This window comes from Electrona antarctica (assembly GCF_951216825.1).
Source record: "Electrona antarctica genome assembly, chromosome: 2".
Taxonomy (NCBI): Eukaryota; Metazoa; Chordata; class Actinopteri; order Myctophiformes; family Myctophidae; genus Electrona; species Electrona antarctica.
Window position 1 is genome coordinate 49,256,409 of NC_136807.1, and position 19,351 is coordinate 49,275,759.

The 19,351-nt window shown below is 44.1% G+C and overlaps 1 protein-coding gene across 1 annotated transcript in view; it reads right to left on the bottom strand.

Annotated features, from left to right (window-relative positions):
* Positions 1-2,098: 2,098 nt before the first annotated feature.
* The window catches only part of celsr3 (cadherin, EGF LAG seven-pass G-type receptor 3), a gene marked incomplete at its 5' end in the record, with an annotated part of 178,442 nt that continues 161,189 nt past the window's right edge, over positions 2,099-19,351 (bottom strand). The window contains 5 exon segments of the mRNA XM_079516266.1: positions 2,099-3,732; positions 5,449-6,586; positions 7,410-7,607; positions 11,524-11,697; positions 12,007-12,098. Of these exon segments, the coding sequence (XP_079372392.1) occupies positions 3,705-3,732; positions 5,449-6,586; positions 7,410-7,607; positions 11,524-11,697; positions 12,007-12,098 (1,630 nt within the window). The 3' untranslated portion in view covers positions 2,099-3,704.

Below are 19,351 nucleotides of genomic sequence, written 5' to 3' on the forward strand. Positions count from 1 at the left end.
TCAATATCGCCAAAGTGGGCTCCTTGGATCTCGTGTTCAACATCTTGCATATTTAAAATAAATAATTCTGCAATAACAGCAATACCATCTTGAAGGGCTCCTGCCAATGCAGTCCCCCTGGGTCACCAATGTATTTTTTTGTTGTGTTGTATCATCATTGTATCACATTGCATTCTGTACTATCACAGCCGTACATTCTTAATGGTTAATATATATTTTAATCTAATTCAATGAGGCCATTGTAAAGTAAACTTGCTGTGTTTTTAGGGGTAATAACAGCTTTAAGGAATGGTGGCTTTTTCTTGTCTTTGAGGCAATCATTCATAAATAGATTCACTGGTCACAGCCCGGACATGAAAATGGCAGAACAGTGGTCAAAGGAGATTGGAGGTGTATGAAAAATGTTTTGTATTTCGTCCATTTCTGCCTTTACTCCTCTCCCCTTTCTTCCCTTCTTGCCCGTTAAGTTATAGTTTATGGACAATGTTCCTTGTTTTAGACAAACCTGTATGTAAACGTTTATCTACTTCTGTATATCTTTTAATGGAATAATCTGTTGGTGCTCTCATTCTCTTACGTAAAATGTCCACCATAATGTATTTGTTCTCGTTTGCAAATCCCACATTCCTGCCAAAGGCAACAGAAGTGACCCTCCTTTGCTTCAGAGGGCTGGTGTATTGACCCTGCATGCTGCTAAAGGGGAGCAGCTGGTCATTCACTGACTGGCATCTTAAAACCACTTAGGCCTGATTTACACTGGCAGACAAATCCAGCCTGAATCAGATCTGTACCACATCAAGATTGAAATCCGATTGGTTTAAATGGTCACATGACTCATTTAGACAAATCAGATTCCAATCTAGATGTGGCTCAGATCTGATTCAGGCTGGATTTGGCCTTAGAGGCTCTTATACCAAGTGACACCATTCACCTCTCCAGCTCTCTGGAGGAACTGTGAACTTACAGCAGGTTTACATGCACAAGGCACAGGATGGGATGTTTTAACCACAAACCATACAGTATGTACATTTCGTCGTATGTCATATAGCTAAAGCTCACAGCATGTAGAGCAGCTATTTTCACAGAATGTTCGCCTATTTTAACGGTATATAATATGTTCTCCTATGACATGCCGAGAATAGGGACACTAGCATGTATGTGGTTAACTGTTTGCAGTGCACATTTAATGCGTTCCGCGGGAGGATAAATGCAGAGAAGCCAAATCAGACTATATTGTTACTGTATAAATGTTACTGTATAAATGTACGGTTACAGTAGTTCAAATTTTGATGTAAGTTATAAGACTGATTATTATTATGCTGTGCCATAGTACTGCAATATCTACCAAAAGTATAGTTTGACATTAATTTGAACCACCATTGTTTTCCCATAAAGCACAAATATTGGCATAGAGAAGAAAGAGTATGTCAGGCTTGATGTAATGTGGTATTTGTCGTGCGACACAGTCGAATGACAAAGAAGTTAGGCTTACTTGTACAAACCTCCACTGTATGCACTCTGGGGCTTTATTTCAGTCAAAACCTACAGATGCAGAAAGGTAAAATAGCCAGTACTGTTGGCATCATTGTGGCCTAATTTTCACACCTGGGGCCTAATTTATGAAAATGTTCTTTGAGTGTAGTGTACCATAGACGCATAGCCTAAAACAATCCTTTTTGAGCAGTGTTTCCCAAACTTTTTCATGTCAAGGACCCCCAAATTGACACTAATTAGCCCCACAGACCCCCATTTGGAAAGACATGCCAGGGACCTCCATAAGATTCTTACGGCTCTAGCAGTGATTCTCAAAGCGTTTAATTTCAAGGACCCCCCAGTTTGACATGCATATTAGTCTACCGAGTCTTACCGACACCCATTTAATGGCATTTTTATCTCTGGGACGCCAATTAATATCGTAAAATCAATGTTAATTTAACTCTGAGAGTGTACAAATGGGTCCATTTGGAACCAAACGTTTGGTTCCATTTGTACACTCTCAGAGTTACGGACCCATAAGGGTCCATTTGGTTCCAAACTATAATTTAGCTGGGGACCCCCTGGAACTCCCTCAAGGACCCTGGGGGTCCCCGGACCCCACTTTGGGAACCACTGGTCTAAAACATCCCATAGTGTTGATAATGACGATGATGATGATGATGATGATGATGATGATGATGATGGTACTGAAGATGATTAACTCATGACTTCCTTTCATAAACGAGGCCCGGCAAAGTGCTGAAGAGGTTAAACTCATCTCTCTGGTGTTTTTTAAGTGGCAATTTGAAGCATGAAAGCACCAAAAAAAATACAAAATACCTTGAGTGATTTAAAAGGCCACAACTGTAAACTTGATACTCTTGTAGCAAATCTATTCGATATCTAATAACAACACAGACCTGTGATATGACTACGTCAATATGTTTGGGTTTCAGACTTTCAGAGTTGGGCACAAGGATACACAGATAGATGACAACGGCGGCATTCGACATACAGCGGGACTCCATTTCACAGACACGGCACAATCTCCTGCTGTTACATGTTGACACTCAAGCTCAAGGGATTTTCATAATTGAGCCTTAATTCGGCTCTTCTATGGCAAAACCCTTACCATGGTGTGCTAGCTTAACATTGGCTATCTCTCTCTCACAATCATTTTGATCTTTTCAAATCTCTTTTCGTAGAATCTCTTCCACCCTCCCTTCCTGTATTTACAATCACTTCCCCAGTGGCGTGCACAGACAATTAGAGGGGCAGGTGCTCAAGTGAAAAAAGGGCACCTTGTGCAGCGCGTGGAACCGGCCGGTTGCCTTAATAGTGTGAGATTTATAGATTTTGGGGCCTAAATAATATATTAGAAACTTTTTTTTAATCAAGAATTGATCAATGTCACCATGGTCCACATACTGTAGAGTGTACACTGTAAAAAAAAAAAAAGCGCACATTGCCAAAAGGGCAGGGGGTGCTCTAGCACCCCCTAGTGTCTATCTGTGCACGCCACTGCACCTCCCCACTCCCCTGGATATTTCCCCTTTCTGATCACATCTCAAGATTTCTGTAAATCTCATCCAATCACCAATGCCGGGACTGACCCATGTTTCTAAGTTCTATACACAAAGTCGATGGGTGTGAGGGGGGAAAAAAGGTTTAAGGGAAACTGGGGGAGACCTTTTTTTTTTTGTCTTTTTCTTTTTCTTTTCTTTGTGGAAGGGAAAATCTCTCCCTTAGCAACAAACAAGACTCCACTCGTACAGACCCCGCTCACAAGCTTGCACAGACTCAATCGTCCAAAAAACATCACAAGATATCTTTTTTTGTCCCTTCATCTCCGATGAAAAAGATACAAAATGTATAAAAAAATGTTATTTACAGTATTTTTAAATCTTTTTTTTCTTCCTATTGACTTCCCCCACCGCTAAACCAGGTGGATATTTGTGTTTTCTTATCTGAGGAGTTACCTTTGTTCTGTCTAACAGTTTGTAGGTAGGTTTTGTGGTTGCCTTGGCAACAGTCTGAAGATCCATATACAACCGTCTTGACCATCTCTCCGTCTTTATCCCATGTTTCAGTCCAGCAGTCCTCCGGCGTGTGTGTCCCCCCCAGGCCGCCTTGGTGAATATCAAGAGGGTTCTGTGACCTTTGAACTTGTGCCTATAGCGCCAACCCCTGGTGCAGTCACAGTGTATTATGGGATACGGAGGCAGTCATCAAGACTGTCCTTCACTTCTGTTGGCTCTGGAGGAATGCATGGAGAAAAACAAAAGAGAACAGAGAGAGAGAGATTTAGCCTCTGGAGGCAAGTGACAATTTGTGTATAGGTTTCCGTTGTAGCCAGAAGATATCCAGGCCGGGCACGATGATATATTCTACCCTGCGTTGGTCCTCATTTACAATTCTTTTAGAAACTTGAGATGCAAGAAATGGAGTTGAGAGACAACGGCAACGTGCACATGACGCGTTTAGATTCAAGTTAAAAGTTCGTCAGACAATAGTGATGGGTTTCGAGTCTGGGTTGTATTGGGTAGTATTACTAACCTTATGTCACCGAAGCCCTCTCAATGGTGATTGGTCGATACTATTAAAAAACGGACAACTAAACGGACTACTAACGGAAACCAGAACACTTCAAAACACCACTTATGTTCATCCCAAAAACTGTGAGAGGCGGTGACATTTGCATCAGAGAGAAACGTTCTGGATTGTAACCCTTAAAGCCACAAACTTCCCAGGTCTCAATGATGAAATATAGATTGTTCTCCTTTTCTCTAAAGGGTTTCTTCCTCCTCACACACTTTTCACTTCTTTGGTGTTCCAACCTCTGGGATTCTGTCTTTTTATTTTATTTCTAACAATATCCTAGTCGTATTGTTATTCATGTACTTTTAAACTATGTGGACATTATTATTATGTTATGAGGTAGATATTGAATGTGCTGACATTGATTGTTCTGACACTATTGTTCTGACATTGATTATCTTGACACTGATTGTTCTCCAGGTGTTTTCAATCATGATGCTTTAACTGTGGTCGCTGTATAATGACTTCATGTTGCACTGGTCATAACTATGGGACCCTGACGAAGGCTTGTATAGCCGAAACGCGTTGGTCTGTATTTTAATGATCTTTGCCATGCCGTTACAATAAAGGCTTTTTCACTTGACTGGAGCAGAATGCCTTGGACCTCTTCTTATCTTTTCATGTTTGAACCCTCGCCAACGAGCACCTGTTTTCAACGGCAGCGCTTCTTTCCTCTATTCAACCAATAACGGTGACTCTAGCCTGCAGATTCTGCATTCATATGACTTACCATCGTGTTGTTATACACTGTATGAACATGCAAGATATTCATCCGAAACAGACACAGGCAGGAAGAAAGGACAGCATGTTCAGAAGAGAGAGGTTAATAAAGTGAATGATGGAGAGATTCAAATAACACAGAGAGGAGGGTAAATCAATGCAGCTGTGGGGAGGAGGAACACGGAAGGGCTAACAGAGGAGACAAGAGAGGAATAACAAGTAACAGAAGAGCACCAAGTAAAGTAGAACTGGTAGTGAAGGAGTGACAAACAAGTAGAGGAGAGGAGGGCTAACAGTGGTAATATAGCACCTTTATCCGAGGCGATGCATTGCATTCACACACACATTCACACACCGATGCCGGAGGAAACCATGCAAGGCACCAACCAGCACATCAGGAACAATTAGGGTTTCAGAGTCTTGCACAAGGACACTCCCACACTAACTCTGGGGGAGCCCGGGTTCGAACTGGAAACCTTGTGGTTCCCATCGTCCGGTCACTCTACCCCTGAGCCACTGCCGCCACATAACAGTGGAGCAATAGAACAACAAACGGATGTTTGAGAGAGAGAGAGACGAATAAAGTGGAGGGGATAAGGCAAGGAGAGAAGAGAGGAGAGTTTTCACTGGAGCACAAAGGAGCGTGGGACTTACTCGGAGTCAGGCGAGACCTCAGAGATGCTGTGGGAGGTGTTGGAGCGGGGTGGGGAGGGGGAAGGGCCATGGGCGGAGCCATTAGGGTTGGAGGGAGGAGTCAAGACATTGGAGCTGAATGACGCCAAGATGGACGACAAAATGTCCAGGTGCTCGCTGGACGGCTGCCGACTCAGCGGGTTGCCATTGGAGCCTGCCACCGCGGTGGCGGCAGTCTGACCAGGGGGGTACCTACATGGAGGGGCAGAGTCCAGCCGCGCCCTGACTCGCCCGGGCGCCGCCGGGGGCAGGTCCTGCTGGGGCTCCTCGGAGATGGGGGCAGGCGGGGTGGACGGGGGAGGCTGGTCGGGGTGCGAGGGCTGCCGGGGGGGCAGGGTGCGCAGCCACTCCCGGCAAGGCTGCTGCTGTTGGTGGGCCGAGGAGACCCCGCCGCCCGGCCCCGTCCCCGTCCCTCCGCCGTTGGCCTCCAGCTGCTCCCGCGAACGGCTGCTCATCAGCGCCCCGTCCAGGTGCTCCCTGGACGACGCCTGCCGCCGGGTCAGAGAGTTCAGCTGAGACCTCGAGCCCCCGAGGTAACCCCCGCCGCCCTCCATCATCGCCAGCCCCCCGTTCCCGCTCAGGTCCTCCCGCGACGCGTGCACGCTGCTGGGGTGCTGATAGTCCAGCCTGTCCCTGGAGCTGCTCAGGTTCTCCCTGGACGTAGAGACCCGCTGGTGGTCCATGCCCCCCAGCGAGCCCAGCACTCCTACTCCTCCCCCCTGCCCCTGCCCCAGACTCAGATCCCTTCTCCTGGGCAGGAGATCCAGGTTGTCCCTGGAGCCGCGGGAGTCCAGGCGGTCTCTGGACCCTCCGACCGTCTGCCGGCCCAGGGGGTCCCTGGACAGCTGCCTCCGAGCCAGCGAGTCCAGGTGCTCGCGGGAGGAATACCTCGAGGCGGGCTGAGAGAGTGAGCCGGTGCCAGTGCCGCCGCTCCCGACTCCCGCCGTACCGGAGTACATGCGGCCATAGGAGGCCGCCGGGACGCCGCGGTGGCCCAGGGTGGACGTTCTGTACCAGTTGAGCTCGCTGGGAACTCGGCCCATGGTGCCGGACAGACCCTGGAGCGCGGGAGGACAGCCAATGCGGTTCTTTAGGATACCTGGAGAGGAAAGAGGACGAGAGGTGGAGGGGCAAAATAAAGTTAGGAGGAAGAAAAGATGATATTCAAACATTTTTCAACCGAGTTAACATTTCCAGGTTGTGTTATCTAATATCCTCGTTCAAAATACAAACGTGTGCCTGAGTAAACCATTCACAGGGATTAAACACACACGACTGTACACATTTCCATATAGTCCCCAAAGTGCCACTTCATGCTTTGAGGCAGTGGATGTGTGCACGCGTGCACACTGTATACACTGTGTACTGTATGTCAGCTGTGTCTTTTAGTTATGTACTGTATGCTCTCCTGGGAGTGACACTAATGTTTTCAGGCCATCGCATACTGTATGTGCATGTGTATGTATGATGTGTGTGTGTGTGTGTGTGTGTGTGTGTGTGTGACGTGTGTGTGTGTGCGTGCGTGCGTGCGTGCGTGCGTGCGTGCGTGTGCGCGTGCGTGCGTGCGTGCGTGCGTGCGTGTGTATGCGTGCCTGTGTCTGTTTGAGTTATTTCTGAGAAGTGTCGGTCATGTTTTCCCGGCTGTACAACTGATGTTCGACTGTCTTTGCATTGTCTTACTCGATCTATGTCTCCATTTGTGTGAGTGTGTGAGCAGTCTACACACGTGAGTGTGTGCACATCTCAATAATATATGTATGTATTCTCAAAACTGTCACTCATGCTTTGGGACGATGTGTTTGCAATGTCATACGTACTTTCCGGATCTTATTCCTGCTGTATCTTTTTGTCTGTCTCAGTGCGCGCACGCGTGTGTGCGTGCATGCGTGCGTGCGTGCGTGCGTGCGTGCGTGAGTGCGTACCCTTGCGGTGTCTGTTGGTTTGTGTGAGTCCATTCTCATCCCCGCTGGTCAATGCCGCATCAGGCTGGTTGTTGTTAGCAGCGTCTTTATTGTAGTCGGACCCGCCTAGGGGGCGCTCTGAACCCCACTTCTGCAGAGTGTGCACTTCACACTCCTCCAACGCCGGCCAATAGGAGAGCAGGTCATTGCCATCCAGGTCTGATGCACACGACAGTAAGGAAAGGACACATGTTATTGGTTAACAGGGAGCAATGGTGGCAGCAGAGAGTAAACATATCCCTTTGATGTTTCTTCTTTCGAAATCTTTACATCTGAGAAGCAAAAAATATTTAATGTTTGATATTGTTTAGCCTACCATGCAAGCCCCAGCGATGCTATTCGTCAACATTTTTATTTGTATTAATTACTTAAATAATGTTTTTTTTCCTGTTCCTTTTTCACCTAAACATCATCATTGATGTTCATTGTTTAGTCTTCAATGCCATTGGTCATGATATTTGCATACAGTAAATACCCCCCACAGAGGCAGAAATGCACACAACTTCAAAATCTCTGGACAATTTTTAACAATTTTTAACATTTAACCTTTGACCTTTAACCCTGAAAAAAGTAAAATGCCTGTAATATATATTTTTTGTAATTATTAGAATGTCTAGAACATGTACATTTATTATTGTGAAAGATATCCCCCAAATGTAAATGATTAACTTATTATTATTATTTTAATAATTATTATAAATGTGCATAGAATTTGCATAAATTATTATTATTTTTTATTTTTTACATAATTTCCTCTGCAAAGTCCTAGTACAAAGTAGTAGTAGGCCTAAGGTTGAACTCTCTTTTTTGCAAGTAGAAATATATCCGGGTCTTGCTAACTAAGAACTGAACAACTAAAGAGGTGTGACAAGAGGTTGGTTTAGAAGTCTTGCTCATCATCTAATAATAAGACATGGGTTATTCTATTATCCGGGTGGTGCAGGGATAAAGTTCCTTCCCACCACCAGGAGACCACCAACAAACGCAACCGGTCGTATTTGGCGGTGGGAAGTCGGCCGGGGAGGGTGTTCTGTTTCGTAGCACATATGACTCCTACAATTGTGCCTGTTCAGCAGGGAGTGGAACTGGGAGGGATAGAGTGAGCCTCCACACACGTCCAGCTCAGTGGCCTTGTGGTTAGAGTGTCCGCCCTGAAACTGGGAGGTCGGGGTTCGATCCCCGGCCGGGTCATACCAAAGACTGTAAAAAATGGGACCCAATGCCTCCCTGCTTGACACTCAGCATCAAAGGGAATGGATTGGGGGTCAAATCTACTAATCAAATGATTCCCGAGCGTGGCGCACGCTGCGGCTCACCGCTCCAAGAGATGGGTCAAATGCGGAGAACAAATTTCACTGCGGTAACGTGTGTGACAAATCGTATGACTTTGACTTTGACTTTGATTATACACCCTCCGGGTGAAACTCCTCTCTCAAAAGAAGTGACTTGCGACCCCATATGTTTCGGAAGTGTTCCGTTTCCCCAAGACCAACAAGTAGAGGTTGGCAGTGCCAAGGATTATACATATTGGGGGGAATTGGCAATGACAAAACATTGGAGAGAAGATGAAAAGACAATGAAACTGCTTTAATGAGACTTCGCTCGCAAGGTTTTTGTTCCAGTCTCATCAGGCAAACAACAGGTGTTCATACTGTCTGTAACTGACTCTGATGTCAGACTCAGGGCTGAGTTAAAGTAGCAGGTGTTCATCATTAACTGACAGACATGGATAATGAGCTGAATAAAATAGTATATTAATAAACAGAAGGACATTTAATGTGAGCTCGTTATGACAGGTTGATTGTAGGTGTGGAATATAATTTACAAAAAATTATAAAGTTTGTATTTTCATTTAAAAGAATATGGCACAGAGAAAATGGTTATAGATGTTGCGGCTCTTCAAGGATAAATTGATTTAGACATAAACCAGATTCCCCTGCAAATATTTCTTCAAAGAGCTGGCTTATAAATTAAGCTTTTTGTACTGTATATAACTTCTTGGTCTTTCTTGTTTTTTATTTATCAGCAGAAATGTTTGTCACTCACATACATAAATTCACATGCACAGTACTGTTGGTATTGTGCCACACCATCTCCTACTGCTGGCCACTAAGAAGCTCCACTTCAGTGAGTACCCTGACCTGCTCAAGGCGTGTTGACAAGGGCGGTCAATATCATTTAGTCAATTACATGTTTCCCCCAACTGGATTATCCCAGCTGTTCTGCAAACTCAAACCAGCAACCTGTCAGCCCCAAGCCCCCCACCGCGACCACATCCACTCTATAGAGTTAATTGATTAATTGTCCAAGCCAGCTGGCTGCCCTCACCTCCCTGCCAATTGAAAAGGCTTCGTCTAAGCCGGTTTAAAATTAATACAAGTATCAGCAGCTGTAGACAGTTTGAGCAATGAGGAATTGATTAAACGTATTGATTTATTTTTTTGTCTCTTGTGTGCCTGGCATTTCCAAAGTGCGTTTCGGTTAACAGATGTGTAAAGCATAGCCTACTTGTGGCATTTATAATTCTACATTCTCCCATGTATACGCCCATGCAGTATATTACGTTGGACATCTTTCTCCCCATGCATATTAGAGAGGAGTGTATCGATTAATGAGAGGCGCTGACATTTCCTCACAGTGTGTGTGTGTGTGTGTGTGTGTGTGTGTGTGTGTGTGTGTGTGTGTGTGTGCACACGTCTCCATGTGTGCATGCATGTGTGTTTAATGTGTGTGCCATGGTGGATTCATTGGTTTGAATTTATCACAAGGCATTGTTTGTCTTGTGGTCGGTACAGTTTGTTTTGAAAAGATAATGTGATGTCATGCTAGCGCTAGAGTCATTTATGTTATTCATTGCCTTCCACAGAACATGACAGATGTAAAAAAATAAAATGTGAATGTGAAATATATGCATAGGACTGACTACCATAATTCCACACATACACAACAAACTGACATGAACAATGACGATACAACAAACCTGCATGCTAATGTACAGTAGGATGATGAGACTTGCAGCTACAGTAATGCCAAATTAATGAAGTGATTCATCTCCTTTGGCCACTGTTTTTAAGAGATATATTCCAGTACGTCTCTCTTCCAATCAAGTGGGATTGTATATTCTATCAGACCACCGGCAGTGTAGTCTATGAGGCCGATTCTAAAAATGTCATCTAAACAGTTTTCTGAAAACCGTACAGTATGGTATTGTTACTGTATCAGTGGTGCTCAAACATTTTCATGTCAAGGACACCCGGAATTATATGTATTGGCCGCCGACCCTCCCCTCCTCGCTGCTCGCTGCTGCTTCTCTCCAGGGGTTCTCAACGTTTTTGGCCGGGGACCCCCGGAAATGCTTTGGCAATGTCTCGGGACCCCCGCCCCACCCCCAATATACATTTACTGCTACAATAACCTTAATAATAGAGACAATACACCATAAATAAATACTGAAACCAGATATAATCATTAGGGAAGGTGTATGCATGTACTATGTGTACTATATGTAAACTCTTCATTTCCACTTTCCAGCCATTTAGTTGCAATTTTCTTTTTTTATATATAATTTGGGGACCCCCCCAAAATAATTTGGCGACCCCCCCCCCGAGGGGTCGCGACCCGCGGGTTGAGAACCCCTGCTTTAGTCCTCAAGCAAATTAGGAATTGAGACGTCCTTCGCGATGGATGAACAACTCGATTAATTTTTGGGACCGTGGCCGTGTTTGTATGAGAGCAGTGTTGTTTTTGGCAGCAAATGTCTATTTTAGTTTTAGTCATAGTCTTTGGAATGAAACTTCATTTAGTTTTAGTCACATTTTAGTCACTTGGAATGTGTTAGTGTTAGTCTAGTTTTAGTCGACTAAATATCATAAGATTTTAGTCGACTAAATCTACAGTTGATTTAGTCGACTAAAATGTATTTTGTCGCACCTTGATGCCGTCGGAATGACTGATTTTACACTTGCTGAAAATAGCCGATCTACAAGCTCACAACGCGTCGCAGCGCAACACGTTGTGAGCTTGTAGATCGGCTTGTAGATCGGCTTGTAGATCGGCTCGCAGTGATTGGACCTACCTTTGGTGCCGTTGTGGGCGGGCTCAGTGAGCAGGCGCTCGCCGTGATTGCTGCGTTTGAAGCGCCGCTGGATGCGCCCGCGGAGACGGACGTTGTCCTCGCTCTCCGAGGACGGTATGGACAAACTACGCTCCTCCTCCAAGGACAAGTCAGAGTCAGAGTCGGAGTCTTCACCTGGGTGGGGGTGGGGGGGGGGGGTAAGAGAAGCATTGTGAATAACAGATAGGGAGAGCGATAGCGAGGGATGATGGAGTGAGAGAGAGTTGAGGATTACAAGAATACTGGAAAATGGAAAGGAAAAAGAATAGGACAAGAGGAGATGATGGTAACAGCCATGTGCGTATGTAATTGAAAAGAAAAGGGAAAAAAATGTGTGTGTGTTTGTGTGTGTGTGTGCGTGCGTGCGTGCGTGCGTGCGTGCGTGCGTGCGTGCGTGCGTGCGTGCGTGCGTGCGTGCGTGCGTGCGTGCGTGCGTGCGTGTACCTCCATCTCGGTGGAACATGGCTACGTCCAGGTCTGTGGCTCCGGTGTGTCCGATGTTTTGCTCCAGAGTCTGACGAGCCAACAGGTTCTCCCTGACAGCAGAAAACAGACAACGTGAAGATTCAAATTATTGTAATTCAATTCAATTTGACACTTTAACTTAAAATGAATGTACATACACAAAAGCACGGCACAATTTGCAGTGAGTTAATATTGGCTTTACGAAGGCAGCTAGCACCTTTACAATCACAAATCTGACCACCTTCTAGACATCTTTTGTGTTTGACGCAGAGCTTAACAGTTTAGCTGCATAACCCGTGTTCCACGCTATTTAATCCATGTTTTGATGCTGCTTAATACGCTAAATTAATTTGTTTTATGTGTTTAATCCGCCGTTTTTTAATAATTAAAAATAAATTGCGGCTTTGTCCTGGTGACGAGGCCGTCGCGTTATGATGACGAAATCGGAAATCGACCCGTGCACTGTGCTGCTAGGGCTTCTGGGAAAATGAGTTCAATGCAAGTGAACGGTGGATTGGACTGCACTACAGCAGCGCTGCCTGCCTGTTGTTGTTCCGGGTCGCGATGGTCGCATATTTTTCTCTTCGACAACAACCCGTGGAACTATTTTCAGGCGGATTTCCATGGACTAAAGGCGCAAATACTTCGGCGTATGATCCAAAGGTAATAAAACAATCTAGCCTAAGTAGGATGGATATATTCATTTAAAGCCCCGACAGTTTAAAGGGTGAAGTGGAATGGTGGGTGGGATTTGTACTACAAAATCCCTAAACCAGCTCAGGAATAAATAGAAAAGACAATCCTTATGAACAGGCCAGGTGATGACCTGGCCTGCTGGGTCAGGTTTGACCTGAGATCAGATTCTAAAAATGTCTTCTACACCCTGACAGTTTTCTGAAAAAGCTATGTTTCTATGTCAGTCGTTCTTCGATTTTTCAAAAATAGCAGACCTACAAGCTCATAGCGCGCCACTCGGTGGCGCGCTATGAGCTTGTAGATGTGCTATTTTTCAATAGCTAAAGCATAACATAATGCTAACACCAAAAGGGGTTCTCGCCCAAAATGGGTTAAGGACCTTGCAATAATTTACATTATCTGACATCTGTACAATAGCCAGCGCAACGGGAACGCATGCATTCTCACAGCCAACTGTGGCTGTCCCAGGTGAATGCCTTCCAAAACCAGGGTTACAAAATTGCTGTTTAAGTCATCTGTGATCAAAGGCACAACTGTCCTGCCTCTTGAGTTTTGTCTGACTTCCTCCTTCCTCCTTTTGAGCAATAATTGGCCTAAGTTCAAAATCACTGTGATCCAATATCATGGTGCCATCAGATGGGGATCCGCAGCCAAATACAGATCATTCTGGGGGTCCTTGACGTGAAAAAGGTTGAGCCCTGCTGATATAGAAACAGGTTTTTCAGGAAACTTTTAGGATTTAGAAGCCATTTTTTGTAGAATCGTCCTCAGGTCTGCTGGTCTTGCTGGGTCAAGCAATTGCCAGGATGGCAAGGGAATGTTGTGTGGAAATGTCAAGGTCTTCTTTGATTTGTTTGATTAGTTATTGTGTGAGTGCTTAAATATATAGGCTTCTATATGTCTTGATTCTCAGCGTGCCTTCTAGAATGATCAGCCATCTCCTTGCTGCGTTTATCATGTCTAACACAACCTATATATTTGATATTGTCCGCCTGCTCCAATCTGCTCATATGCTTTATAGAGCTAGAAAGATTCCAATTCCATGCAAAGCTGACGCTCATGAATTGTGTGAAGGACAGAGTCATATTTTTCGATGATGGGAAGTATGTGCTTAAAATGACAAGCAAACTATGCTTCCAGGCCACTGCTTCCGTTTGACAGATTACACACATGTTCCTGCAGAATGCACCCCTAATGAGGCGCAAAATTCTCAGTAAATGTGCCCCTCGGTAGAAAACAAATTTGCACGCACGCACGCACGCACGCACGCACGCACGCACGCACGCACGCACGCACGCACGCACGCACGCACGCACGCACGCACGCAGTATATTCAAGGAGGCATAGTATATTCTGACTAGGAATAAAGGCACCCAGAGAGTCCACTCAGATATCATTAGTCTCGCTCCACATGCACAGCAGTACAGTACAGTACAGTACAGTACAGTACAGTACAGTACAGTACAGTACAGTACAGTACAGTACAGTACAGTACAGTACAGTACAGTACAGTACTCTTCATCTTCATCTTCACACTCCTGACCCATAAAGGACAGGAAGAGCTTTTCATTACCTCCCTTCACCACTCACCATTCATTAACACTCATTATGAGGACCAGTGCGTGCGTGCGTGCGTGCGTGCGTGCGTGCGTGCGTGCGTGCGTGCGTGTGTGTGTGCGTGCGTGCGTGCGTGCGTGCGTGCGTGCGCACGCAGTCACGCACACAGTCACACACTGGTCCTCATAATGAGTGTTAATGAATGGTGAGTGGTGAAGGGAGGTAATGAAAAGCTCTTCCTGTCCTTTATGGGTCAGGAGTGTGAGCACACTGGTGAATGGGGATATGGGGTGTTGTGCTAATTCGCTTATTTCCATCGCTCAAAATTATATATTTTTTGTATATATCCTCTCTTCATAATGTAAATAATATCCCAAGCGGCACACTTTACTACTTATTTCGATGGAAGTAAGCAAATTAGCACAACACCCCATAGCCCCATTCAATTCAATGCAATTCATTGAGGGCTTATGGTAGGGGAAATAGCCAATAAGGAGTTATTGCACAAAAAAACACCTGGACCTCTTTGGTGGGGACGTAACTACTAAGAAAGGTAAAAAAGGTAAAAAAGAGCATTCTAGCATGGAATTCTCCTTTAAACCCTATACTTTGTTGAGCGGTGTCCCCCAGGGGACGTTACGTGGATCCATCCTTTATAGCGTCACGTTGTGAGCTTTTAGTTTGCCTATTTTGTTGCCTATAAGAATGGGGACGCTGTGGATTTGTGTGGCACATACATTTCTTATTGGATTGCGACATCAACAAGTATCAAACATGTCTACAGTCTACATTCCCAAAAGGAAATGCATGTAGGCTATTTAATTCAGTCTAACCAGAAGCAGGGATTAATTATGTCCCTGCACAGTGGTAAAAAGTGAATGAATCAGAGGGGGATATCAAAAGCAAAAGCATGGATTTTATAGTTCAACTAGCGGTAACAAAACATTTTAATAGTTAAAATAGCCAGTCTACAAGCACACAACGTGTCGCTGAAGATCGGCTAGTTGAACTATTCAAAAATGTTCTTCAAAATAGTAAAAAAAGAAAAAAGGCCAAGTAGTTTAGGGATAAGGGGTTTAGCATGGACGAAAATAGAGCCCTTTGTGTATTAACCCATTTTGACCTGACGTCGAAATTAAAAAAATGTCTTCTAAATGCTGACAGTTTTCTGAAATACCCGTGTTTCTTTATCAGTGGTTCTCAATATTTCATTTCAAGGACGCCGAAAATTATATGTATTTGGCCCGCCGACCCCCATCTGAAAATATGTTGTTCCAGGGACCTCCCCCAGAAGCAAAGATTTGAGTTAAAAATTTTCACTCTGTAATAATATATATTCAAAGATTTGAGGCACATTTTCACGATTTTTCAAAAATAGCAGACCTACAAGTTCATGGCGCGGCACTCGGTGCCGCGCTATGAGCTTGTAGATCTGCTATTTTTCAACAGCTAAAGCATAACATGATGCTTTAAAACACCAAAAGGGGTTCCCGCCCAAAATGCGTTAACTGCACCTGCTCCAATTAAATTGTAGAGTGCTGTAATGAAATCTTGCAGCACATGAATAATCGTTTTGAATTCTCAAACTGGTAAACCTAAACTGCTACGATAGCATCTGTGGGTGTCTTATTGGAAATTACATTTAATCTAACCAACAAACACTCCATGTTTACACCACTTCTACAGTGTTACTGTAGGCCAGGGTTCCCCAATAGGTGGCCCGCGGGCCATTTGCGGCCCATGGAGCGCCCCCTTGTGGCTTCTGGAAGAATTTTTTAGGGGGTCCCAGATATAAATGGCATTAAATGGGGGTCAGTAGCCTATGCATGTCAAACTGGGCATCCTTTTCAAATGGGGTCTTGCCCTGAAAATGAATTTTCAGGGCAAGACCTCGACCTCGTGCGTGCAGACTCGGCCCCCAGCCTGGTACCCTAGTCAAAATATGGCCCTTGAGGAAAATTAATTGGGGAACCCTGCTGTAGGCTATGTGTGTATGTATTGTATGTATAGTGCATGCATGTGAGTGTGCGCATTTATCTGTGTGTCTCGTATTGTACGTGGATGTTAGCTGCGTCTGTGTGCGTGTGCGTGTGTGTGTGTGTGTGTGTGTGTGTGTGTGTGTGTGTGTGTGTGTGTGTGTGTGTGTGTGTGTGTGTGTGCTCTGGTTTTTATATCTTTGTGGGGACACAAATCTGTTTACACAGTCACGTCATGGGGACCAGTTACGGTATGGGGACAAAAAACCTAGTCCCCATGAGGGAAACCGTTAAAAAACCAACCCAGGAGATGCTTTATATGTGCCTGTGAGGTTTTTAGCCTTGGCCCATAAGGGACGTTTTTTGATCATCGTGTGTGTGTAAGTGGTGCTCAGTATCTCCCCCTAAGGGTTTTAGCTGCTATTGCACTCATTACATTCTCACACACACTTTTGTGGCCGCACCCACATCATTATGTGGCCCCACCCACCCTGTTCCCCACAAGGAGGGATTATACCATCAAATTGAGTGTTAACAGGTGTAACAGAACAGGAGATTCCAGAACAAGGCAGTGAAGATGGAAGCAAAAGCAAAACACAAGGTAAGCTATTTTTTTCTGAATGAACAATTAATAAAAACAGTGCTCAACCACAGATATTTGAAAGATCACTATAACCAGTATTTGACCATAACATTTTGTGAATTAGCTCTGATTATTAAGATAGCTCAGTTAGCTAAGTTAGCTCATAACATTTTGTGAATTAGCTCTGATTATTAAGCTAGCTCAGTTAGCTAAGTTAGCTCAAATGGCTCACATGGGCTGAAGACAGTTTAGATCAGTTAGAGGGATTGCTTTTCCTGTACTTTCAGGTTAGTAATGACCTTAAAACTACTGTTTTGTAACACAAATAATTTTGTGATGAAGTTAAGATACTTAGCTTCAGTTTAGCTTCAGATATAAGGATGATGTTGTTTGGTGGTAATTTCATGTAATGTAATCCAATGTGGGCTCCTGAAACGTTTTTTTTGCTATTATTTTCTGTGAAAATAGTCAGAATGGGTATACAATTTCGTTTTTGTGTTAGGACTTTCTACTGTATAAAGTATATATGTTGAGTTTGGTCCAGTTTGTAGTGTTGTAGCATTAGCTTCCTTTAGCTGCTGTCTTTCTGTGTAGCACTGTAGCAGTGCAGCCAGTGACTCTGCAATGATGTGATATTAAAGAAAATGGTAATAATAGGCAGAATAATTGAAACATCAGAAGACGTCCCCATGATGCACATTAGCACGGGGTCCCCAATATGCATGTTTTAAGATGTGTGTGTGTGTGTATTTATGCAAGCTTGAAGGCAAAATAATTGAAACTTCAGAAGACGTCCCCGTGATGCACATTTAGCACGGAGTCCCCAAGATGCATGTTTTAAGATGTGTGTGTGTGTTTGTTTGTGTGTGTATTTATATGTCCCCGTGATGCACATTAGCTTAAAGTGTGTTAAATGTCCCCATATATCACAAAACTGAAAGTGTGTTCTAAATACCTACTATCTATCTACTATTTAGTATGACTGTCCGTTCTCTCACACACTCACTCTGTATAATTATGTCAATTTAACAACATAGCCACAGCCAACTGGTGGTGTTTTTTCCTTTACTGGGGCTTATCAGACTTAACATTATGGTAATGTTTCGGGCCGGGCTAAGCCTTGGGTTTGACCAGTTCGGGTCCAGGCTTTAATTGTCAGGCCCGTTGAGAACTCTAACAGCATGCATGTCCCCGTGACGCACATTAGCCTAAAGTAAAGGGCATTAAAAGTCTAAATATTGTAGATCACATAATAGGCAGAATAATTGAAACATCAGAAGACGACCCCATGATGCACATTAGCACGGGTCCCCAATATGCATGTTTTAAGATGTGTGTGTGTGTGTGTGTGTGTATTTATGCAAGCATGAAGGCAAAATATTGAAACTTCAGAAGATGTCCCCATGATACACATTTAGCACGGAGTCCCCAAGATGCATGTTTTAAGATGTGTGTGTGTGTTTGTTTGTGTGTATGTATTTATATGTCCCCGTGATGCACATTAGCTTAAAGTGTGTTAAAGGTCCCCATATATCACAGAACTGAAAGTGTGTTCTAAATACCTACTATGTAACAAAATGGTATATTGGACTACATCAGGATGTTGTAATACTAGTAACATTATCTTACATGAGTTATTTCGAACTCGCTTTTATCCAAAGCAACTTCCAATAAGTGCATTCAACATTGATAGTCAAGTGCACTACTTTCACATGCCTAACTCTTTTAAATATTCAATGAATCTTATTCTAAACAGATGTTGAATGACATGCCTGCAACAGGGGGTGGAGACTCCCCCACAGACACAGATGGCTCCAGCAGTTGCCAAGACATCCACTTCCATTGAAAAGGTAAATGGGGAGAGCACACCTTACAAGGATGTTGTGTAATGTCCTAATGTCTAGTATGACTGTCCGTTCTCTCACACACTCACTCGGTATAATGATGTAAATTTAACAACATAGCCGCAGCCAACTGGTGGTGTTTTTTCCTTTACTGGGGCTTATCAGACTTAACATTATGGTAATGTTTCGGGCCGGGCCAAGTCTTGGGTTGGACCAGTTCGGGTCCAGGCTTTATTGTCAGGCCCGTTGAGAACTCTAACAGCAAGTATGTCCCCGTGACGCACATTAGCCTAAAGTAAAGGGCATTAAAAGTCTAAATATTGTAGATCACATAATAGGCAGAATAATTGAAACATCAGAAGACGACCCCATGATGCACATTAGCACGGGGTCCCCAATATGCATGTTTTAAGATGTGTGTGTGTGTGTGTGTATTTATGCAAGCTTGAAGGCAAAATAATTGAAACTTCAGAAGACGTCCCCGTGATGCACATTTAGCACGGAGTCCCCAAGATGCATGTTTTAAGATGTGTGTGTGTGTGTTGGTTTGTGTGTGTATTTATATGTCCCCGTGATGCACATTAGCTTAAAGTGTGTTAAATGTCCCCATATATCACAAAACTGAAAGTGTGTTCTAAATACCTACAATCTATCTACTATTTAGTATG